Source organism: Nothobranchius furzeri, chromosome 13 (genome assembly GCF_043380555.1).
Source record: "Nothobranchius furzeri strain GRZ-AD chromosome 13, NfurGRZ-RIMD1, whole genome shotgun sequence".
Classification (NCBI taxonomy): domain Eukaryota; kingdom Metazoa; phylum Chordata; class Actinopteri; order Cyprinodontiformes; family Nothobranchiidae; genus Nothobranchius; species Nothobranchius furzeri.
Window position 1 is genome coordinate 48347710 of NC_091753.1, and position 25433 is coordinate 48373142.

General features: G+C 40.7%; 2 protein-coding genes across 2 annotated transcripts; one reads left to right on the forward strand and one right to left on the reverse strand.

Annotated features, from left to right (window-relative positions):
• Positions 1–879: 879 nt before the first annotated feature.
• LOC107380113 (glia maturation factor gamma) lies at positions 880–8186 on the reverse strand. Its single transcript, XM_054742564.2, has 9 exons — positions 8042–8186; positions 4733–4827; positions 4364–4469; positions 3969–4065; positions 3807–3856; positions 3662–3711; positions 1622–1704; positions 1280–1353; positions 880–1052 (listed from the first exon to the last, which is right to left on the reverse strand). The coding sequence occupies exons 2-9, from the start codon at positions 4735–4737 to the stop codon at positions 981–983; spliced, it is 537 nt and encodes a 178-aa protein (XP_054598539.1). The 5' UTR covers positions 4738–4827; positions 8042–8186; the 3' UTR covers positions 880–980.
• A 4772-nt stretch (positions 8187–12958) lies between these two features.
• LOC107380110 (protein Smaug homolog 2) lies at positions 12959–23840 on the forward strand. The gene is made up of 12 exons (XM_015951180.3): positions 12959–13382; positions 13496–13966; positions 14053–14295; positions 14402–14511; positions 14790–14876; positions 15218–15491; positions 16859–16944; positions 18891–19006; positions 19226–19418; positions 19958–20084; positions 21607–21690; positions 23630–23840. Exons 1-12 carry the CDS (start codon positions 13187–13189, stop codon positions 23656–23658), a joined length of 2016 nt encoding a protein of 671 aa, XP_015806666.1. The 5' UTR covers positions 12959–13186; the 3' UTR covers positions 23659–23840.
• The last annotated feature ends 1593 nt before the right edge of the window (positions 23841–25433 follow it).

Here is a 25433-nt window from a genome sequence, read left to right on the forward strand (position 1 = left end):
TGTAGTGCCATTGTTTACAGCTGCAAAAGCAGCATCACTCAACAAAAAAAAAAGGCAAGGATAAACCTCTAACTTTATTTTACTGTTTTTGACAAAAAATGCAGCAAAGCATTACAAATATATAACGAGCTTTTTACTCTTTAAATTGTGTATATATTTGTTAAATTGAATATATAAGTGAGTTACTACCCGCTAGCCATCGAAGCTGCAACTAACCAACCATAGCTAACTTCTTTGGATCTAAAAAAAAAAAAAAAAAACATTTTAAATTAGCTGACTTACTTTTAAACCTGAAACTTGCCCCCGAAGTAGCTGCCGGCTTCTGATCCGCCATCCTTTTGAAGATAAAGTGATGTATTCTGGACAATTTTTGACCAATAAGGCTAGGCTACAAACACCTCCCGTGTATCCTTGCTCAGCTAGCTAAACGGCTAACAAATGGAGAACACACTCCTTGATAGAACATGACACGTCTTGGCAGTTCCTGATGACGTATCTCCTAGGCAACCGGGGCGGGGCCAAGACATCAAGGCAAGGTTCCTTGAAATTGAGAAACACCCTACATCCCTCTATGGCCATTTATTTATTTGTTTATTTATTTTCTATGACCTTTTATTTATGTATTTATTCATTCATTTTCTATGTTCTTTTATTCATTTATTTATTTTTTCTATGGCCTTTTATCTATTTATTCATTTATTTATTTTCTATGGCCTTTTAAAGAGGAGAAAAATCGACAAACCTCCAGCCGGTTGAGAAGGAACTCAGTTTCAATGTATCCGTCCTTTCAATATGATTGAGATATCAGACTGTTTTGTGATTATTTCACTGTAGAATTCATACCTATTGCACCTTTAATTGACAACCAAACTCAGCTGCTTTGATTAAATCATTTATTAATACACAGAGCACAAGAAAATCAAATGTATAGTCATGTTTGAAAAAGGCTGAGAATGTTGACATGGAAGACACGAATATATTCAGCGAAAAAATGCCAGCCGGTTCTTCAGCCATTCTTCTGTCAAGTCATCAACGTTTCTTGTTTCAAAGACCTAATTTTAAAACAAAGTGGAAAATATCAAAATAATAAAATCCCATTTTATAAACATTAGGTCTTGCAAGGATTCTAACCTAATCAAATTGTATTTCAACCAGTACTAATAAACAAGTAACATATGCACATGAAAAAAGCACGTTCCAAAGATATTCATTCAAGTATTTTTTGTTTTTCATCTAAAAGATGTTTATGAACTAGAGATCACAGTTTTGCAGTATCCACCTTTGTGAGCTCTGCAGCTTGAATCAGCCGATTCTTGCTGCCTGCGTACATCATCTGCTGCTCTGGTTTACACCCTGTTAAAATGACACACGCACACACACACACGCACACACACATTTTTGATTGACTTTTATTTACCATACACAACTAAAGAACCATCATGCTTTTAGTAGCACAATAAATAACATTGCCTCTGCTGTTTGGGATATTTATTGTATTGCCAGATTCTTGCCAACACACACCCCCTGTTGTCAGTTGTTTCTGAAATTATTGTAAAATCACACTCACACTTCAGGAATGCACAACTGAACAGCAAAGTTTCTGATTCCAGGAGCTACTTACCCATCGGACTGGAGAATATGAAGCAGAGAGGATAAGACACTCTTCCATCTGCATGGATGTATTTGTAGCTATAGACAATGAATGTACATGGTTGTCAAGGAAATGCAGTGTTGGTCAGGGAGTCAAAATGTGATTTTTCTGGCAAAACAGACAAGAAAAGAGCTTAAGTTGAGGCAAGGAAGCAACACAAGTCTGGGAATTCTGAGAAGGTTTCTCCAACGTCAGGGTGGAACGCTGAAAAAAAAATTAATGATTTTTTTTATTATAATGGGTCACTTTGAGTTTTTCATGCAGGCTGAACATCATCATCATCAACCTTTATTTATAAAGCACATTTAAACGGCGACAACGCCAACCAAAGTGCTGTACAAGACAATACATCACCAAAATAGATAAAACAAAAAAAAAAAAAAAGTAAAAAACAAAAAAACAAAAAACAGGAAAGCACAAGGGTCACAGTCTCAGCCGGGAAGGCCAGGGAATAGAAATATGTCTTCAAACGTTCTTTAAAAGTGGGAAGGAAGGGGGCAAGTTGGACCATCAGGTGGAGTTGGTTCCAAAGTTTAGGTGCACAAACTGAAAAAGCCCGTTCACCACGGGCCATATAGTGGGCAGGAGGGACAAGCAGAACGTGCTGGTCAGAGGACCTCAGGGTTTACACTGGAACATAGGGACTCAAAAGATGTGCCAAATAGGAGGGGGCCATTTCATGAATACATTTGTAAACCAACAGGAGAATTTTGAACTTAATCTGAAACCGAACTGGAAGCCAGTGTAAATTTGCCAAAACAGGGGTGATATGCTGCCGTCAGTCTATGCCCGTAAGAAACCTTGCGGCACCATTCTGTACCAATTGGAGGCGTACAACTGAAGAGGGGGGAATACCATATAAAAGTGAGTTGGCATAGTCCAGACGTGACGTTACAAAAGCATGAACAACTGACTGAAGATCTTTTTTGTTCAGGACAGATTTTAGTTTAGCCAGCCGGCGAAGATGAAAGAAACACGACCTGACTACCTGATTTATCTGTGCATCCATTTTAAAAAAGCATCCAGAGTGACCCCCAAATTTGTAATTGTCGGCTTCACCAAGACTGACAATGAAGGGGGCAGAGATGGCTCCACAGACGAGGGGGAGCAGGGGGCAAAGAAAATAGCCTCCAGTTCGGAGCTGTTAAGATGGAGAAAATTAGCCGAGAGCCAGGACCTGACTTCACTCAGGCAGGCAGTCAGTGGTTGCACGGGGTCAGCAGATTTTAGTGCCACATAAAGCTGACAATCGTCAGCATAGAGATGAAAATTTACCCGGAATTTTCTAAAAATGGCTGCCAAGGGTAAAATATATAGATTAAAAAGAAGCAGACCTAAAACATGAAAATAAGTCTCCCACACTTACCTCCTGCATTAGCTTCTGATAGAAACAGACGTTGAAACTCTAGGATTTCAAAAGCCTGACAGATCTACGTCACACTGTCACTTAACATTCATGGACTCACCCATCTTGACTTACGACGGGGAAGGCTGTTGTTGGATTAGCATCCAGGAATCAGCAGAGAATGTCTCGACTAGTAGAAGCTAACCATTAGCATTAGCAACTTCAGCACATGGCAGAACTTTGCCAGGCTTGCGTTATTTGTGGAGATTAAACATTCAGGTTTAAAGTCAGTGGTCGAGTTGAGTTGCCGTTATCCAATCTGAGGCGAGACGCCCAAATATCACGAAACAAGACTCCAAATTCTGCCCTCTGAAGCTCATCTGTGATGTGGGTCACTATAGTTCCTGGAAATGGTCTAACTATACATGCCCCTCCGAGTATGACTTACAAGACATCCATTCCTACTACAGACCACTGCAAATGTATTGATCAAACAAGTATTCTAAGCCTTTAAACTTCAGTATCTTAAACTGTGTTTCAAAACTTTAACTGCAGATAAATTGTGAAGACGTGTTATTTGCCCCAGGTTAGACCGCCCTGCCTCTCAAGCTGTGCATCTTGAACAGGCTCCTGCTCCTTTGCTTATTATCTCATTGTTAGGATATCTAGGTTGACGCTCTGGAAGCTCCTCTTTCAGGTCATCCAGGGAAATATCCTGGAAAACAAATTGAGGTTGTTTTCGAAGCAGAAACACACGTGCATTCCCTCAACCCCACTTTCCCTTTTAAAACAAACAAAAACCAATCTTGCCTCATATTCCTCCTCCAGGACAACAAGCTGTTTCTCCATGTCGATTTTCACTGAAACATAAGAATTACTCTTCAGACTTTTTATGTGCATTTTTTACTAAATGCTATAGTTTGTGTTGGATTTCTTTTGCACCAACATTCACTTTAGGCGTGTCGCACTCACTCAGTATGGCAGCATTGTTGGTTTCTTTTCGAAATCTAAACTTTCTCAGCTTCTCCTTTAGACTTTCATCCACTTCACACACAACCAAAGAGCTGGACTGCAAACGTAGCACCAAATGTAGATCAGATTCAAAGAAAGTTTTTATGCCCCCGATACAATAAAGTAAATTGGTTTATGGGTTATAAATAAATGTAAATAAAAGTGGAGAATCCATTTTGTGCGTTAAAAGCAGGAAACGTTTTGCCACAGTGTGCACAAATGTGGTTTCCTGTTTGAAACTCCAAGAAGGTTGGCCAACTTGATGATTTAAGAAATATAAACATGTATAAATACAGAAATACATAGAAATAGTAAAATCCTGGAGCTCTCAGACTTTTGGCCATAGCTTCACCTACCATTTTCAGATGATCCTCGTGTAGTTTTGGGGTCTGTAGGGCGACACGGTCGTTTGGAAATGTTTTTTCTGCTCTCAGAGAGTCAGGAGATCCTCCTTTACATGCTCTGAGGGGAGGGCAGACACTTTAGATAAAGCTTGAAGCAGGGCTATTTCCTCTTTCCGCTGACATGAAATGACACAGTCTTGCAGCATCAACTGCGTTTGCATGTTGCTGAAATGGCAGTTACGTTAAAAAGAAACGTGCACCTGTTCAGGGCATCCTTCAATCCAATAAAACAAAACTGCAAAAATGTGTAGCCCTTTTTCTTGAAATTCAATTTTGAGAACAAAAAAAAAGTTAAAGTATTTAACTACAGGGGGTACTTACAACATAGTCCAAGTCTCTGCATGCTTCAAGCTCACTACATCACGCAACCCCAACCTGTATAGGTCCAGATGAAGAGGAGGCTAAAGAAATAGAAACTGCGAAGAAAGTGTTTACATTTTTTGTGTCACCTGTCTGTATGGCCTAAACTGTGGTAATCCTTTGTGTGTTTTTGAAGCATAAAATGTGATGCAAGTATTTTATTCATTAATATGATGAAGACTTCATGTTTTTGTTTGTAACAGGGGTACCCTAACTTTTTAAAACAAGGGCCAAAATCAGCAAGTTATTAGTCCTTGTGGGACACCAAAATGTGATTTTTTTTAACTTAAAGGTGTGGTTTACTTGTTTATTCAATACATTGCAGTGTTCTCTAGTGTAAACCGGGGCGACGGTGGCACAGGAGTTAAGTGCTCGCCCCGTAATCGGAAGGTTGCAGGTTCGAGCACCGCTCAGTCTGTCGCTGTCGTTGTGTCCTTGGGCAAGACACTTAACCCACCTTGCCTGCTGGTGGTGGTCGGAGGGACCGGTGGCGCCTGTGCTCGGCAGCCTCGCCTCTGTCAGTGTGCCCCAGGGCAGCTGTGGCTACATCGTAGCTCATCACCACCAGTGTGTGAATGTGTGTGTGAATGGGTGAATGACTGATTGTGTGGTAAAGCGCCTTGGGGGGTTCCAGGACTCTAGAAGGCGCTATATCAAATACAGGCCATTTACCATTTACCATTTACCATTTTAACCAATGCCTTATGAGTCATTAAAAAAAGCTATTATGCTCCTGCTCTGCGATGCAACATTTGGTGGTGCAGAGGTGTTCTGAAACTAGCAGGGTTACTCATTATTATTAATGATATGCACACACCTCACTTTTGATGGGCTAACAGAATGCATTCAGCCACGTTGCAAAGTCACTATCACCAAAACACTCTCAGCTCTCTCTCTCCTAGCTGTGAAATAAAGCCTTCCTGTGGGCAGGCTCAACTCAAGATGGACGGGGCCATTAATGCGAATTCACAGTTACCAGAAGCTAATGCCGGAGATAGGTGTAAAAATGCTTGAAAAACTCAGTGACCACTTATAATCAGAAATAATTATTAAAAAATGTTTTACAATTCAATTCAATTCAAGTTTCTTTATATAGCGCCAAATCACGACAAGAGTCGTCTCAAGGCACTTCACACAGTAAACATTCCAATACAGGTCAGTTCAACAAGTCAATCAGTAAAAAGTTTCCTATAGAAGGAACCCAGCAAATTGCATCAAGTCACTGACTAGTGTCAGTGTCTTTACAGCAATCCTCATACTAGCATTTAGCGACAGTGGAGAGGAAAACTTCCTTTTAACAGGAAGAAACCTCCAGAGGATCCTGGCTCAGTTTAAGCAGCCATTAGCCACGACTCACTGGGGATGGAGAAGACAGAGCAGACTCTCTCTCTCACTCACACACACGCACGCACGCACGCACGCACACACAATATATATATATATATATATATATATATATATATATATATATATATATATACCAAGTAGAGTTTCTATGGTTACATTGAGATTTCTTAGTAAATATTCTATTTGGTGAGAGATAAACTTTATTGTATTTATCCTAGTGAATCCACAATTAAATGGGTAAACTAGTAGTAGCACATTCAATGTCAAAGAGAGTAAAATGTTATTATCAGGAGAGGGAGAATGTTTAAGTGGTTAGCATCAGTGTTCAAGTCGATGGCCCCCTCCATGAGGCCACCACAGCCCTCAGTGTACCACACTTTTAAAATCTGCTAAATTAACTTCAATGATATTTTTTAAATTTATATTTGCAATACAGTTCCAGAAAATGCATATTAGTCCATCAAACTAGAAATGCATCTGGTGGCTTTATAAAATCTCTCTTAGAGAATGATTGATTCACATTAATGGAATTTGTTTGAATGGGAATTAATTTTGAGACATCTGCGGTGATGGAATGTATTGAAATGCAAGTGCTTTATTAGTACAACTACTCAGTTACTGTACTTAAGTACAATTTATTTTGTATCTGTGCTTTACTTAAGTAATTTTCTTGAGGCCTACTTTTAACTTTTACTCTATTTCATTTTTTACAGCAATTTTCCCAAGATCCGTGGGCATTGCTCTATATACACAACACATACCTAAATGTAATTTGAATACTTTTAATATTTCACTTTTAAGTACATTTGAAAATGCATACTTTAATAATTTTACTTAAGTGGTAAATAGCCTGTACATGTATAGTGCCTTCTTAGGGTTTTACAACTCTTTCAAGGCGCTTTACAACAAAATCAGTCATTCACCCATTCACACACACACACACACACACACACACACACACACACACACACACACACACACACACACACACACACACACACACACACACACACACACACACACGCTGGTGGAGATGAGCTACAATGTAGCCACAGCTGCCCTGGGACGTACTGACAGAGGCAAGGCCTGCCGAACACTGGCACCACCAGTACCTCCAATCACCACCAGCAGGTAAGGCAGGTTATGTGTTTTGCCCAAGGACACAACAGCTGGATTCTTTGGTGGGAGCCGGGATCAAATCTGCAACCTTCCATTTACTGGACAAGTATGGTTGGCAGTAATCTACCTCCTGAGCTGCTGCTGTCTCCAAAATCAAGACAAAATGTTCTTGAATACATCCTGTCAAACTTAATCTTCCACGCAACTTTACTTTGTTGAAAGAAAAAAATCAAGTACTCCTTTGTTCTTCCACCACTGACTGGAAATCTGAAATACTGACTGTGAAGAAATAAATAATGTAATATTTGTTTATTCTTTCTTGAACCAGAAAACCTCACTTTCAAGGTAGTCAATGGAGAATAAACAATGGTGTGGACAGAAGAAGGGGGGGGGGGGGCTATTGTGGAAAAAAAAATTCGTACGTGGTGACGTACGTCGTTGTGCCCACGTCTTACGTCAACTCAAAATCGAAGTGGATTTCTCCAGGCGTACACTCCTTATTTTCTGTATTCCAGTTAGCATTTTTGTATATACGTTCTTTAAGATGTTATTTTTGAAGTAACAGAGACACACTGCTATATTTGGGATATCCTTAAAGGTTCCTACGTGTGAAATAGAGATCTACGCCTATTTAATTTAAGCCAACGTAACTGCAGCTGCTAGCTCCCTGCTATCCCTCCCTCTACTCATACTGACGAGCTAGCTGTGCATTAGCGCTTTAGCCTAGCTCCCTGACCAGATACAACTGAGAAAAAGGTAAACATATCTTTTCATTTCGTGGTTTGTACATCGTCATTCACTTACCTGGTATCCGGTTTACTTTGCGTTCTGGCAGTAACGCGCTCTCGATTAAAGTTGTGTTTGTATTGCTCCGTTTCTTTCGCCAAGATTGGAGTACCAGGCGGAGAAAAGGAGTAGCAACAGCGTCAACGCAAAACAATACAAATCCTGAGTCCCTCATCAGACTAGGCCGACCGGGCTAAATCCAGTTTACCGACACCCAGTGCTTCGCCACTGGGTGAAACGTTCGCCTAGTTCAAGTTAATGAACTCAACAAGAACCTAAGCTATTAATACTGAGCTCTGCTTTTTCCTCAATGTTAAGTTTATAATGGAAGAAAATGACTTACTGTGATGGGAGTTTGCAGTTTTTACATTAATTGAATTAATAAGATATCGTCTGATAAGACGATTGTGCTTCTGTTAATAAGTAACGGATACACGCCATTTGTAATTATTTGTTATAAACGCAGGATCTGGATCATTCATATACAAGTTAAAGCAGCTTAATATAGAAACTTGATTTATTTTTGGTAATTTGAACTCTTAAATTTCAACTGAATGCTTAAAGTGTTTGTGTTATTCTTCATTGAGTCTAAATAATTCAGTTAAATCAGCTCTTTTTTGCTTTTATTTGCACACTATTATATGCTTTTATCCATTATAGTATTTTATTAATGTTTGCTCATTCTTCATTATCAGCCTCCCATCTAGCGATTGACTGATATATCAGGCAGCTGATGTTTGCCGTTTTTATTTTGGCATTGGCCAAGATATCTCTTTAGCGGAGCCATTTAACATCAGGCACATCAGGCAGCCCGCTGCTTCCAATTTTTATTTAAACGCATATTTAGGTTCCTGAAAAACATCTGCTGAATGAATGCTTTTAAACATTATAGCCTGACATTTCTAATTTTTCATGTTTTTGTTTTTAAAACTTGGTCAGTTTATTGATTTGTTTTATTAACTTTGTTTAGATGTTTGATTTTAATACTGTGCTCATAAGTAAACATCCATTGTTTTATTGTTGGTGAAAATTAATTAAATGATGCCTAATAGTTAAAAAATATTGGCGGCTTCGTAACATATAACCATAAAAATTGGGTACAGGGGAGCGGGTCTAAGGGTGTTTCTCAATGTCAAGTTTAAATAAAAATGTATAACGAGTAGGGCCCGACTGATATGCTTTATTTGGGACCGATGCCGATACAAAAGTTTTAACAAAGGCCGATAGCCGATATAATGGCCGATAAATCTCCCTCACAAAAAAAAAGAAATACAAATTTTCTTAACTCATTCACTGCCATTGACGACTAAAGTCGTCATTTGCATTTTTTTTACTGTTTGAGCATCAGAACGAGCCCCCGCGCTGAGCGAACAAACATCTCAGCCCTGAAGCCGATATTCATCCGCATACGTCACACATCACATGATCAGGAAGCAGACCATCCATGTATTAGGAGATCGTTTTGGGCCGTTCCTGTAAAAAAGTGAGGCGCGAACCGGAAAAGCGTCTGCCGATCACAATTCGACAACGGATTATGAAAGAACGGATAACGCTCGAAACACATGGATTCTTCCTGATGTAAGAGGTGAGTCTCCGCTTTGTTTAGGTTGTTTTGGCGTCGACATCATCCTAGCACGCAACGTTCTGTGACTCTTAAAAAAACAGTAAAAACGGTGAGAAACGCTGGCAGCGAAGGCCGTTAGCGATCAGGAAATGGCTGGCAGTGAATGAGTTAAGCTTAAACCCTTCATTCTCTGCCTTTTTGGTGCAAACTTATTTCTCTATTACACGCCAAAGAACTGTCTCAATAACTCACTAGGGTTTCCAAGTAATGCAAATAAGATTTATTTAGAAGATCTCAAAAACAACAGAACAAACAAACTAGGCCTAGTCCACACATAGCAGGGTTTTTTCAAAAACGAATATCCGCCTCTCCAAAAACTTGCATCCACACCACCTCGTTTTAAAAAAACTCTGTCCACACGTACCCGGATAAATACGTTGTTAAGGACATGCCAGACCTGTAGGCGGCAGTACTTCCCCCGTTCTTAACCTCGTCCTTCGTCTGTGGTCTTCCGCAAGGAGCAGTAACTCCGCTTGCAAAAACAAACAAGCAAAAAGCGCTTGGACAATTGATAAAGCGAGCGCAGCTCTGAGGGCATCCATGCTGTCGGCTAGTGTAAACACAGGTCGCACACGTGATGTCAGCATTTTTTGTCGCGGAAAGTGACGTTGCGGACCTTAAAACTCCGGTTTTGTCTGTCCACACGCAGACACCCAAAACAGAGAAAACGCAGATCTTCACTTTGGCCGGAGTTTTTAAAAAGATCCGTTTTCGTGTGAAAAAACTCAGTTTTTGTGTGGATGACAGGCCAAAACGTAGAAAAATATCTACGTTTTGGCAGATCCCCAGCTACGTGTGGATAGGGCCTAAGTCACAGCATAAATCTAACATTCAAGTTTTTTCTTGTAATCTGTGGTTTCCACAAATACATTTTAACATAAAGGAATATTCCACCACTCAGTAAAATTTAGGGATGCACCGATGGATCGGCATTTGATTCCAATCGGCCAATAGCGCCCCTATCGGTTTTGATCGGAGTTTTCAAAATAGATCAAAGCAGACCGATCTGCAGACCATTTTAGATTAGGTTACATTTCCTTTATTCCCAGATTATGTAGTTTGTAGCACTCATTATAATGTTGTAGAAAATTTCTGGCCAATCCACATGATCGGTCTCGGTGATCGGTATCGCTGAACAGCATTCTTTGATATCGGTATCGGTGATCGGCAGCAAAAAACCAGATCGGTGCGTCCCTAGTAAATTTGTGTCTTGTTAAGATTCCCCAGAGTTAGACAAGTCAGAAAAAGCATTTTATAACCAGCCTTATATGATCTGGCAGCACTTGGTGTTCTTAGTTTAGCATAAAAAAATGTAAGTCAATTCACATACATTGTAGTGTTTTTTATGTAGGTGAATGCAAGCCTTCCCTTCCATTGCTTTATGCTAAAACAACTGGTTACAACATGTTTTTTCTGACTTGGCTAACTCTGGGGAATCTAACAACACACACAAGTTTAGGGACAGAAGATCCCTATAAGAATATAAAAATAATAAAAATGCAGCAATAAATAAAACGTAGTACTTGTGCTCTGTAACAAAGTAACACTCTGTGGAAGTTAACTTGGTGAACTCATTCACCCTGGACAGGAAATAATTGCACATCAGAAACATAAATAAGAATAAATTTTAAAAATAGTTCCAAAACAATAATTTGTGTTCAAAGTTCAAAGGAGTGGAGCCACACAACATGAGTTCATAAAGCTGGCGCCATCTGCTGGATAGGTAGCGCAATATCGGCCATATCGGTCGTCTTTTTGGTCGATAGCCGATACTGTTAATGACCCCAATATCGGTCGGGCCTTAATAATGAGACTTTTACTTTTTAAATTGTTTATATATTTGTTAAATTAAATATGTAAGTGAGTTACTACCTGCTAGCCACCAAAGCTGCAACTAACCAAAGATAACTGCTTTTGATTGATAAAACATTTTAGATATCAGCCCAATAGCTTCAATTAGTTGACTTAAATTTAAACTGGAAATTTGCCCTGAAGTAGCTGCCGGCTTCTGATCTGCCATCTTTTTCAAAATACCGTACTATATTGTGGGAAATTTATGACCAAGGCCAGGCTACAAGGTACCTCCCATGTATCCTTGCTCAACTAGGTTAACAGCTAACAAACGGGGAACAGATGCCTCGGTAGCACACGAACATTGGAACATGCCTTGGCGGTTCCTGATGACGTATATCAAGGCAACCGGGACGGGTCCAAGACGTCACGGCAAGGTTCCTTTGCATTGAGAAACACCCCCCAAGTCTCTGGGCAATGTCATATTAGATGCCATGTTTCCTTTCACGGGAGCCCGTGAGGACAAAACACATTTACTCATTTGTAACAAACGGTTACAAAACTTTCAACATTCATAAACGTTGTTTTAAACATTTACCTCTTCACTTGTTGCCAGTTCTGAAAGGAAGTCTGATTTGCTTGTTGTTTTACTAGAGGTTGAACAATCAGTCAAAGTCCTCCTAAGAAAATTGCGCTCCCAAGGATTTTTGGCCCTAACGGCAATCCTTTGGTAAGTTCTAATTGTGTACTTCCCCCAATCACCAGGGAAAATGCACACCATAACTTTAAAGTAACACTTTCTTGCTTCTCCCTCTTCTGGTTAAAGCAGAATTGCAAAAGTTGTAAACCACGCTGCTGCAGCCTGCTGTAGCTAGTGTTAACAGCGAGCTAAAGCCAACACGAGCCAACAGATACTAAATGAGCCGAGAAGTGAAAAGATCCACCACTGTTGGACAAAAAAATATTATTGCTTCTAAGTCCAGTGGTAACAAAGCCAGGTCACCATCAGTCTGTGATTTCGTAGCCGCCTTTGACTCCCACAAATGGGTGTAGGCCGCGACCTTTGGTTTTAGCGCTTCATCCACTGTTATTAGAGACATTGTAGCAGGCAGACGAGGTAGAAAACGCCGAGGTATTGGTAATGAAAATCAGCCCTCAAACGTCAGCAGCACATATCGGCCATTGACTGACTGTGACCTCCATCTACCGGCATCGGTATCGGCAAAAGAAAATTCAACATCCATCCATTTGCTGCATCATCAGCTCTCCGATTAGGACAAATAAAATTATATTCTTGCAAATTAACTAAACTACAAAACAGGTTACACTTCTGGGTAAATTCTGCATGTGCAAATTAGCATTTATTTGATTAAATAAGTATTTGAGACCTAAAAGCTGAAGTTGGTCTTGGGTGATTTTATTTTAACCTTGTTTCTTTGCTGATTTTATAGGGCAAAGATCCAGATCATGTTGGAGTAAAAAAACAAAAAAGCAGCTTTTCCTGTTTGGATCATCACCTACGACAGTTGACATCCACCTTAAGCCTGAAGACATCCTCCCAAAAACTTCCTACAACATTCCTCCAGTACCTGAACCATGTGAGGGCCCCTCGGTCCAATCTGAGGGGATCTCAGGGCGGTTGAAGGAATAACCCCGCTGTGCGGAGCAAGACTTTTCCTGTCTCTCTCTGATCAGCCTAACCCTCCCTGTTCACACATTCCCCGTTCTCCTCAACAAGGAGACACGCCATGATGTTCCGAGACCAGGTGGGTGTCCTCACAGATTGGTTCAAAGGCTGGAATGAGTGTGAACAGACGGTGGCACTCTTATCCCTCCTGAAGAGGGTGTCCCGCACCCAGGCCCGCTTTCTGCACATTTGTCTTGAACACTGGCTGGCAGACTGCACCGAGATTCACATCCTAGAAGCAGAGGCCAATAATGCAGGTAAGTCTCACTTTAAGGTTCGTTAAAAAGAACATTTCTGATGATAAGAGTGTTGATTCTTTCTTTTGGGGCTGACAAATCGGTGATAAATATTTGTTTTTCTCTGTGACCAGCAACAGTCAGCCAGTGGCATCAAGAGCCTAAAGAGAAAGTGGTGTCCCTGCTGTTGTCCCATTTGCCCCTGCTGCAGCCACGTAACTGTGAGGCCAAGTGTGAGTACATGAAGCTGCTGCAGAAGGTGCTAAGTCACACAATTGAGAGCAGCCACTTTGTGGAAGCAAGCAGACAGCTGCTCTCCTATGCACTCATCCACCCTGCTACCACCCTGGAGGACCGCACGTCTCTGGCCATGTGGCTAAACCACCTAGAGGAACACCTTTCAGGTGGCTATGCATCTCGGGTACCGTCGAGCCCGTACCACCCACGCCAGGGCTCCGACGAGTGGCCGAGCTCTGCCGAGGCTCTCGACCCTGGCAACACTTGGCACGACAAGTCCCCGTCATCCAGCTCGTCTCCCGCAGGACAGAACGGACACATGGCCTTTCCGGGCGGGCTGCCCTCACCTATTAGCAGCAATAATACAGGTAATGCTTCTTAACTTCGAGCATCACATCCAGCCTTGAAATCAGCTTTTTTCTTACTGAATATTTGTTTTGGTATTCTTTGTTAGGTTTGGTGGGGCAGATGCAGCCCAGCCCGCTGAAGAAGTCCATGTCCATTGTTCCTTCTAGTCCTCAGACTTGTGGTTCTGAGTGGGTAACCCAGGACGACACAGGGGGGCGGCAGTCGTTCATCCCAACGGACCACGCTCCTCTTTCACCCCAGAGCAGCATCGCTTCTTCAGGCAGCGAGCAGACAGAAGAGCAGGGCTCCGCTCGCAACACCTTCACGGAGGATGGCAGTGGCATGAAAGGTCAGAGTTCTTTGCTTCCCAAACCACATCAGGACATTTTCCTGCACTTTCCTTACTCCATTCTTTTTTTTTGGGGTGACTCTTTACTTTCCCTGCTTCTTTCTAGATGTTCCAGCCTGGTTGAAGAGTCTTCGGCTTCATAAATACGCGTCGCTGTTCTCGCAGATGACCTACGACGAGATGATGATTCTGACAGAGCAGCATCTAGAGTCTCAGGTATCCCTTCACTCGGCCCAGACTTTCATTTTTCCTCTCTTGCCGCCCTCCAGTCTGATGATACATCAACTCTCAATGAGGCATGAAATTAAACGGTGCACGCTACAGTTATATCGAGCACCATACAAGTGTTTTGTACGTTTTTCTTTTCTCTTGTCTTTAAAAACCAGATGGTGATTAGGTTGGTTGTTTAGCGACTGTATAAATTGTTCAGTGTTGCCTCAAGAAAAGATTTCTTATGCTATCTTGTTATTTCCCATCTTTCCTCTGTTTTTTAGAATGTCACCAAAGGAGCACGGCACAAGATTGCCTTGAGCATCCAGAAACTGCGAGAGAGGCAAAGTGTGCTCAAGTCGTTAGAAAAGGTACAGCTTGTGGTGATTTTAGGCTAAAAAAAGCGGGAAAACAATGTTTTTCAGGTGGCTTTTCACTGCGCTTTTTCAAAAACCCTCTTGTGTGAGGATCACGTGGACCCGATTTAGCTCTGTCGGGAAATTCCCATTCCACTAGTTGGTAGCAAACAAACAAGCAGTGCTGCTGGAGTTCAGCGTCTTCCTCTTACTGCTCCATTTGTGCCAGCGTTTGTTTTGTCTAATGGAGAGTTCAGAATTTACCTAACCCAACTTATTTAGACACTTAAATCCTACATGTGCCTTTCTGGATGACTTCTGCAGCACGTGATGCTAATTTTATCTTACATTTTTAGGATATTTTAGAAGGTGGAAACCTGCGCAACGCCCTTCAGGAGCTTCAGCTGATTATCATCACCCCCATTAAGCCCTATAGTCCACCCGACGCAGCGCAGCCCGCCCCGGATTCCTCCTCTTCCTCGTCAGAAGTCACAAAAACGGGAGCGGATCAAGAGGCACCGTCGGAAGACTTCCAGTCCAGCAACCCACCTCCCTGTGATGGAGACTCCTCAGTCACGCCCATCTCAGACGGCGACATTGCGGGGCAGTTTACCCGTGTCATGGGTAAAGGTAAGAACTTGATGGAGGTGTGGCCTGAATTCAAAAGTCTCAGCACAACAGAATAAGCTGAAAAGCAACTTTTTTCCTCTCAGAACAACAACTTTGCCTACAATGGAAAACAAGTTAAAAAAAAATACCAGGAAAACGGAAGTTGTGCTAGACAGGTGTTCTGTCAATGTAGTTACCCCCGTAAAAATGAGGCTTTCCTGCTTCAGGAGCAGTCATAACTTTTAGCATTGTACAACAGTCAGAGAAAATAGGATCTTTGTAGGATGTTGACTGAGTTTTGGTACACCAGTCTGCCATGACCCCCCCCCCCCAACACACACACACACACACACACACACACACACACACACACACACACACACACACACACACAGACACACAGACACACACAGACACACACACACACACACACACACACACACACACACTTACTTATTTGGGGAACGTTTTTGGTTTATTAAAAAACAAAATCCTGGTATTTCCTTTTTGTTATAACTTCCATTTATGGTAATGTTGTTGTGTTGCTACTGGTTTTTATGCGTTTTAGGCTTTTGTACTTATTTGAACCGCATGGGCCACCGTAGTAGACTGGTTGCATCCAAAACTGGTGACTGTATACAGTTGTGATTTTAACTTTTGTATAATTTTCAGAATAACAAAACACAGATTTAAAGAAATGTTTTTTTTAAGTATTTCATGTTTACTCTGGTCTGCCTCGAGTTTCCTGCATTTATAAATCATCAGTGATGATCTGTTCACGTTTAAGGTGAAATTAACTGAAAAATTTTTTTAAATATATATTTTTAAATAATTATCAGTCACTCTGAGTTTTTCAAGCAGGCTGAACCTGAAAATAGTCTCCTACACCTATCTCTCGCATTAGCTTCTGAGAGAAAATAGATGGCGAAACTCTAGGATTTTAAAATTGTGACAGGTCTACGTCGCACTGTCACCTAGCATTCATGGACTCACCTATCTTGGCTCACAACGGGAAGGCTGTTGTTGGTTTAGCATCCAGGAAACAGCAGAGAACGTCTCGGCTAGTAGTAGCTAATTTGTAGCATTAGCAACTCCACCACACAGCTGAACTCCTCCAGGCTTGTGTTATTTGTGGAGATAAAACATTGACGATGCAAAGCAAACAGAGTCAGTGGTAGAGTTGTGATGCTGTTGGCCAATCAGAGGCAAGATGTCCAAATGTCAGGAAATAAGACTCCAAATCCTGACGTCTGAAGCTACTTTCTCCTGCTGCTGACATAAAAGGCATTAATTCCTACTAGAGACCGCTGCAAATGTATTAAAAATGAGTAACGTTGACCTTTAATGTACCGTGTTGCAGTTTGAAAACTCCTGCTTCTTTGTTTTAGTGTGCACCCAGCTGCTGGTGTCTAGACCAGATGAGGAAAATATTAGTGGTTATCTTCAACTTATTGAAAAGTGTCTGACTCATGAGGTGGGTACTGGCTTTATACATTTTTGTTGCTGTCTCATGTTCATGCTTTTATGATCTTTTTGGCTGGTCTGGTGTGTGTTTCTGCAGTCTGCTTAGGAGTTAGGCCAGTGTTTCTCATTTAGTGAGGCGTGCATGGGGTTGTCAGGGGTGTGCAAGAGGCAAGAGTAGGGCTGCTCGATTATGGAAAAAATAATAATCACGATTATGGTGACTGAAATTGAGATCTCGATTATTTAGGACAATTTTTCAGTTTATGTTGGTTTTATTTGTTTTTATTCAGTCATAAAATTGCTCAGGGCACAATCAGGACAAAAATAAGAAACAAGATGATCACTAAAAGAACTCCTGATTCCCAGTATAAAAAGACCAATATACTTATAGCTCATAGTCTATGACCCAAGGGTTATAGACCTTGGTTTAACTCATTTAAGTCTAACCAGTACAGACCCAAATACCAATATCTTGCAAATACTGACAGCAAGAATTATGCAGTGGCATTTATAACAAATAAATGCAAATAAATTGATGTTCACAAAATGTTGCATAACATTTATTGAGTCGTGTCAAGGTGCTGTAGGAGAGTGCACTAGCACCGTGTCCTCAGAGAGATTAGTTATTAGTTATCAGCGTGAGGAACTTATTTCTACCTTATTTATAAACTATTTATTTACAGGTCCATCAGTTAATGTAATAATTGTCCCAACCACAGCTGCACCCCCCACCCCCCAACCTGGTCTCAGCAATCGGGGCAAGCTGCACGTGTGTTTAGCGCGCCGCACGCGCACATTTAGCTGTTTTTAGTGGCTCAGGAGTCCGCAGGTACGGTGTGTGTGTCACTCACTCTGGTTACTCCAACAGGGAGCCGGCTCCGAGAGCTGTTTCTTTAGCGACTGACACATCACTGCATCATTCCCTTTCCTAATGTCCTGAAGAACGGTCCGGAGCGCAGGCGGAGTGTTTAGCTAACCTGCAGGAAATGTCGACGACAGTTATCCAGAAAGTAGCTAAGGGTTACCAGAGATGTTTCTGAGGTGTTCGCTAGGTACTTTTAGGATTAAAAAGTCAAGAAGGGGGTCTGAAAAGCTGTTGGAAATAGTGTCAAAGTCGCCAAGTTGGTAACACTGTGGGAGGAGCGCTTCATTTGCAACTCGGGGTAGCGCAAGCGGGAGGAGCAAATAATCGGCTTGTTTTGTTTTTATAATCGTTCAAAACTCGGATCGTAATCGTGATTAAAATTCGATTAATTGAGCAGCCCTAGGCAAGAGAATACTTTATTTTTAGGATCATCTTTCACGTTGGGACGCTAAACCACCCCCCAGTCTTTAGGTGGGAGCAGCACTCAGACTATTTGACAGGCTGCCTGTTTAACCCAGGCAGAGGCGGCGGAACAAGTGGTTGGCTGAAAAAAAGACAAGAAATCAGACCAAGCCTTGATAACCCCAGGATTAACTGTGACTACAGTAGTAGCTGGCGAAGTAATCGCTTGGTGGAGCTAATTTGCTAATAGATTAATCTTCTCAGGTGATGGAAAGTAATTGATAAACACTGAATTAAACTAACTCCAGAGCAGATTGCCACTTTCCCTAAAACAATTTTTAAGTTCATGGAAATTTGTTTTCTAGTTCTAAGCAGACTTGAACCACCAGAAATACTAAGTTTTGGTAGTATTTGTTTTTGCCATAGAGTTCCATGAAGGTAATCGTGTAATGCAAAACCGACAACCATGCAGAAGTTTGTGTAATAACATTTTAGAAGTGTTTTAGCTTTGCTGTGCTTGGATTAGTCATCATTTAGGCTCCAATCAGAAACCATTCAAGTAGCCTATTTAATGGATGAATCGGTGATTATCGTTTTTATACACAAACACACTTCACAATGGAGGAAAAAATACCTTTTAATTGTTTAGGAGTAGATTAATGTTATTTTTTTTCTGTTTTGGGTGTCAGGCTTTTACAGAAACGCATAAGAAAAGGTTAGTCTCTTGGAAGCAGCAGGTCCTCAGGGTGCTGCGCATGTTCCCTCGAAAAGCTATGCCGGACATGCCGGCATACCGACAGAAGGGGTGAGACTTTTGGCCTTTTCTTACCTTTGGTCTCCTTTAGCAGCGTGAACGTCCAGTTGACCTAACGCAGCACTCCCCGATGTCTTCTCGTCTGTTTGATTTGTCTGTGCTGCACTTTTTCCTTCTCATTAAAATCATTAGTAACTAAAGGATCTCAACAACAGAGTGATGCTGTGGGTCGTTCATTTCTGATTCTTTTTTTGTATTTTACTGTTTCAGCTGGAACTATGGGTCAAACTCCCTCCCCACAGCAGGTTCTGTGAGCGGAGGTGTAAGTCGAAGAGGACAGAGACCGTTTCCAATGAGCCCTCGTGGAGTCCCAGCTGGGCGCTTGTGTCTGTCAGGCGGGATCGGGGGCGTGTCTCCGCGCCACACACTCACTAATCCAGCACTGGCCAGCCAGGGTAGACAAGTCAGTATCGCTGTTAGCAGATAAATATCATTACACGTCTCATAATATCACACCGTTCAGAGATCACTTTCGCTTTTGAGGACTTTAAATGATCCTTCTTCTTAAAATGTTGTTTTATATTATTATGGTTCAAGTTCCATTAGTCGTCATCACACTGGTGAAATTACATCCCTGCATTTGACCCATCCACGAGGGGAGCGGTGAGCTGCAGCTGTGGCTGCACTCGGGAACTATTTGGTGGTTTAACCCCCAATCAAACCCCTTAATCCTGAGTGTCAAGCAGGGAGACATTGTGTCCCATTTTTAAATTCTGTGGTACGGCCCGACCAGGATTTGAACCCTGGTCTCCCAGTCCCAGTGCAGACACTCTACCGCTAGGCCACTGAGAAGTCATATTATCAGATATATTATTATTATTAAAAGTATAAGGTATATTATTACTTAGAATAGTAGATTTGAGGCTTGAGGAATTGAGAAAAGATCACCAACCCTTATGGATAAGAAAAAAAGACTAAAAAGATCTTGTGTTTGTTCTGCAGAACCTGTGGTTTGCCAACCCCGGGGGCAGTAACAGCATGCCAAGTCAGAGTCGCAGCTCAGTGCAGCGGACACACTCACTCCCTGTCCACACATCCCCACAAACCATGCTCTTGTTCCAGCAGCAAGGTACGGTACTAGGTTGAACATATTAGTCATTAGCTTGTACTCGCCTGCAGCCGGCTGTTGTCCTTGGTTAAATGCGACTTTACTGCATTCTTTCTGCAAACTGTGTGTTTAAGCTAAACTCTTTAAGTTGTTCGGGAACTCGACTGTTTTAAAGTGGTTGATTGGACTCATAGTAGAGATATTTTGCAAACAGCAAAACCTCCACAGTGTTTGTCGAATGATGGTCTCCTATCACATAAGGAGCTGCTCTTGCCCTGTGCCAAGGACAAAATGGCAATACGGGTTAACGGCATGTCACAGTTAACAGTCTGTCACCTCACTTGGTATAGATAACCTTTCCCTCACCCCACCTGTGTGTCAGACACGGGTATAAACAAATGTACTTCACATAACAAAGAATTCTGTAAAAATTCACAACTTAATGTCTATTAAAACATAGCAGCTTTGTCATTTATTCAAGTTTTGTTGGTGTTGATTTTAGGTGTTTATTACTATCGTGTTCTTAAATAATTTAAATTTTTAAAGAAAGTTTTTAAATAATCACACCTGGCCTCACATTTCCTAGAGCTGATAGTTGATTTTTTTTACCAGCCTTCAATAAAGTGTTTAAATGATATCCTTTACAGAATCTAATTGAGCAAATTCCTTGCATTTGTCTTTTTTTATTTTTATTTTATGTAGTTTTTTTAATTAGTTAGCAGTTTCTGTAATTCACAAATTTTAATCTAAAATTTTCCTTTTTACCCATTTTTTAATTATATTTTTTCATAATTTTTTTCTTGTTAATTTTGTTCTTCTGAAGCGCTTCAGGATTTTTTACTTAAACGGCGCTATATAAAAATAATTTCTTCTTTGTCTTTTTATTTGTCTTCTTCACTTCTTCCCCACTCGGTGCATTTTTTGAGTAAAGGCTTTAACCTTAATACTAAAAATGTAAACTATGTAGGCCTGGGACGATAACGAATTTTGTTGGACGATATATTGTCCAACAAATTATTGATGATAAACGATATTATTCTCGACATTATCGAGACCAAAATTACCACTTCTGTAATGTTGATATATCATAATAATGCAAATACACCATTTAAAATACAACAATTAAACATTTATTTATCATTGGAATGTCACAAGCTAGAACTTCTAAATAAATTAACAAAACAAAACTAAACAAGAAAAAAAAGGCGTCTTTCCCAAACAATAAATAAATGGCCTATCCAGTGTCGTCAACAACCAAAACTACATTTCAATAATGATAAATATTAATAAGAGTTGTACATTTCTTAACCTCGATATATTGAGGCTGGAAAAATTGAGTTGATTTTCATCTATTGTAAAAATAATTGCTGTATTGATTATCGTCCCAGTCCTAAAACTATGCATAAATCTTCTTTGTAGCCATTTAAAATATTGCATTCTTTAGTGACTGATGTAAAACGCACACAAACAAGGCTAATTCCAAATGTAATTTGTAATCTCTCTCGTTCTGGAGAACTGAGACTGTTGTTTTTGTTTCCGTAAGAATGCCAAGTTCCAGGTTCAGACCTGGAGATCAACCCTACGCTGGAGTCACTGTGCCTCAGTATGACAGAGCATGCCTTAGGGGGTAAGTGTCCTCATTGACGATGAGCTAACAAACCGCACACACCATTCACATAAACAGCTGATATACCGGTACATATTCTCTGTGAAGGAAATGACAAATAATACCCAGTTTTTTTCTGTAATTTACATTCTGGTAGGCCGTGTCGACACGGAGCTGGGAGCCGGTCTGCCCCCCACCCCCATATTCAACCAGTGAAATAAAGTATAGAAATATAAATTTACTTACTGATAAAAAGAAGCAGAAACTGCCTGGATGATATTTTACTGCGGTCAGTCAACCACAGCTTGCCCTCTTTGTCCAAATAATTCCAAGATTAACATCCCAACACGAACACACAAAGGACACAACTTAAATTCGGAGAGTTGAAATGGTCGAACATCTAACATGAGCCCGAGGCCTTTCCCCGGAGCTAGGTCTGAAGTCACGTGGCTCAGATGCTCATTAAGTATTCAGAATTTTTAAGCATTTAATTACACTTAAACAGAAGAATTAGAAAAAAATCCACCGCCCTCAGATTTGTCATGACCGCAAACTAGATCTATTAAACTTAAAATGTTTTTTTGAAACAGGCTTTTGAACTGCTGTGAAAAAAGCATTTTTAACATTGGAGTCAGTGAGGATTTGCTCACTTCTGGTGCCAGCCCCTAGCGGATGAGGGTGGAACTGCAATTGTAGCCACTTCTTCTTGGCTTAAAAAAATGCAGACCAAAATGGCCCCTTGGGTAAAAATAGCATTCACGGCCCATCCCACCTTGGTTTGCAACTTTGGAAAGAGAGGGAGAGCACATGAGTGTTTTTGCTATTGAAGAAAGGATAGCAAATGGGGACAGTGGAAGAGTCGCATAGCAGTTAGCCAATCAGGGGTGACACATTTGCATATCATGAATATTAATGAGTAAGACTCATAATTCTTTTGTTGCTGCCCCTCACTCCTCTGACGAATTTTAATGCCCGGAAACGGGATAACCAGATTTTCTTTTCTACATGAAACCACTCTCACCGCATTCATTCAAACAAGAGACCCAAGCGAATGGGGAAAAAATTAGTGAATGAGAGACCATGATACGTGTTTTGTCAGCTTACATGCTTTTAAGTCTCATTTGGTGAAACTGGGTTTGGATTTTTGTGATTATAACTTTTCAGGGTATCCGCGGGTCCTTAAAAAGTCTTAAATTTGCTTTTCCAAATTTAAGGCCTTAAAAATCCTTAAAAATGACAAATAATCCTTAAATACAGTTTCCAAAGGTCTTAAATTACCAAAGACCCAATAAACAAGATTCTTTTAATTCTGTAAAAATTTCGTGAATTTCTAGTTAGTGTTCAGCATTTTTTTGTGTACGATGTAAGCGGAACCGTACACATTCAGTTGGTTGTGAAAGGGGGCTATTTTTAGATGAGCACATTAGCTGGTTAAGCTAGTGGGAGCTTGCGCCACAGGGAAGTGCAAGTTTAATGGTAACTGGATGGCTAATCCCACGTTCGCGACGTGGTTAGCACCGGTTCCAGGCAATAGCTGGAAATTATAGCTTAAATTTAATTTTAAAAATTGCTTAAATTTGGTCAAAGTGGCCTTAAAAAAGGTCTTAAAAAGTCTTAAATTTGGCTCCCTTAAACCTGCAGATACCCTGCTTTTGCTGGTGCTTTGGTATAAACAAGTTCAAATTGGGTTCTAGTTTAGTGCCGGTTCTTGGTATACTAGTGATTCAACGTTGAACTTGTGTGTCTTTGTTGTGAAAATCATGGCAGCAAGGTTAGAAAATGAAAACATTAACTGGCAGCAATATTTTCTTTGATTGTTACTGCAACTGATGTTCCTCCATAAATGGGTTTGATTTTATTGTCATGAATACTCAATAAAGGCACAAAAAACACGCGCAACACGTACGAACGTATCACAGATCTGATTGTGTAATACCTTTTTATTTTTATTGTTTTGCAGATGGAACAGACCGAACATCAACAATATGACAAGACAAAAGGAAACAAAAATACTTTGAGATCTGTTCTGTTCAGCACAAAGATATATGAATGCTTCAGAAAACCAGGCTACGCAGTCACTACAATATGACAAAAAAACTGTGTATATGTTCTCTAATATTTTTGTACTTTATTATATACAACTAAGTTTATTAAAAATGGAATACAGATGATTATTATATTGTAGAATAGAGAAATGGTTAACTGTCTCACCTGTGCCATGCCACCTGCAGGACTGTGGCATGATGCGCAGCAGCTCAGTTTACCGTGGTTCGTGAAAACCGGTGGATTGGTGCTGTCTTTAAGGGTTCTGCCCTGAATCGCTCTTCTTCTCCCACTGCCTTGAAACAAGGCTTTCTATTTACAATAAACCGACGGCCACAGCCCCTGCACCGTAGGATTTCTAGTTTGAACGTTTTCCAGCCAGAAGAAAGGCACTTTTCTGAGATTATCTTTAAAAATTAGGCACTAAACTGCAATTGGCCCCTATGGTACACGCTCTGAAGTTTCACCGGTAAACGGCAGTTTTCTTCCCTGGCCATGCTGGTCTCAAAGTCAGGACTCGGAACATTGGACAGATTTTCTTAGTTCTTTTTGTTGTGTTTGGTATATATATATATAAGGAAAACAACCAAGACAAAAGTGTTAGTACTGATTTGCAAACATTTCCCCAATTTTTTAATTGGGGAAAAGTTTGCATCACCATACATATATATATATATATATATAATTAAAAAATTGGGGAAATGTTTGCAAATCAGTACTAACATTTTTGTCTCGGTTGTTTTCCTTGAACACGTGGTCAAAGTAAAAACGACTGTCCTAAACTTCTCCAAAGCCAAAGACGAGGGTCTGTGTGTGATTGTTGATTTGAGAAGGATTTTTGTTGTGAGTTGCAGCAGATTGGTATAATTATAAAACAAGAAAGAAAAAAAAAAGCAGCAGTGTGAAAAACTAATGCCAGCTGCTAATTGTTTCTTTTATTTCTATGCCCTACAACATAAATGATGATGAATCTCATTTTGTGCCAGGGAATTCCCTGAGGGGTTAGTGAGGGCCGGTGGGGTTTGTACTGCGCGAGAGCTGATTTGATATCGAATTGATCAAAGCGAAGAGGCCAGAGTGTTTTCAATTTACAACCCAACGCTGGGCGAGGGATCTAAATGAAACCCATCTCGACCCTCTGGCTCCCTTATGATTGGCTTTGTAAAAATGAAGCTTGATCCTGTAATAAACGCTCTGATCGCAGCGCCTGGCCCTCACGGTGCCCTCTTCCTCAAAGGCCAAGTGAAGATTTGATGAGTCATACTTTTCAAGGTGCTTGACGATGTCCATTTTTTTCTGTTTGTGTCTCGGTGTTTTTCAGTCTCAGAGCTCTAACGTTTTCATGTGGTATCAGTGTTGAATCAAAACCTGTCCTATACAGCCTCTGTTTTTGAATGTGGCAGAGCCGGAAGGTGCATGTTTGTGTGATATAGTCCTAACTCTTGATTGCTTCATAAGGCAGGGATAACCATTCATATATTATTTCAACAGAGCCATAGGAGGTCTGTCTAGTAAAGATGGTTATTTACAGATATCTTTTCCAATTGTATTTTTTACTCTCCCTTGATATTGATAACTTATGCTTATTTTCTATTATCGCATGTTTTGCCACATTAATACAGCACTGTTGTAGATAGAGGACATGATGGTTGATGGTGCCTGGTGTCACCAACAGCTAGAGAGCAGTCATCTTGCAACAATTGCTGTGTGTTTGTATCGCC

Bases quoted from the DNA above. Each gene is read 5' to 3' on its own strand.
- LOC107380113 (XM_054742564.2), bottom strand. The intron at 1,354-1,621 runs GTAAGTAGCTCC...TCATTTTAACAG, and splicing joins CATATTCTCCAGTCCGATGG to GGTGTAAACCAGAGCAGCAG. The intron at 1,053-1,279 runs GTGGATACTGCA...TTTTAAAATTAG, and splicing joins AAGCTGCAGAGCTCACAAAG to GTCTTTGAAACAAGAAACGT.
- LOC107380110 (XM_015951180.3), top strand. From the start codon at position 13,187: ATGATGTTCCGAGACCAGGTGGGTGTCCTCACAGATTGGTTCAAAGGC. The intron at 13,967-14,052 runs GTAATGCTTCTT...ATTCTTTGTTAG, and splicing joins TATTAGCAGCAATAATACAG to GTTTGGTGGGGCAGATGCAG. The intron at 19,419-19,957 runs GTCAGTATCGCT...TTTGTTCTGCAG, and splicing joins TGGCCAGCCAGGGTAGACAA to AACCTGTGGTTTGCCAACCC.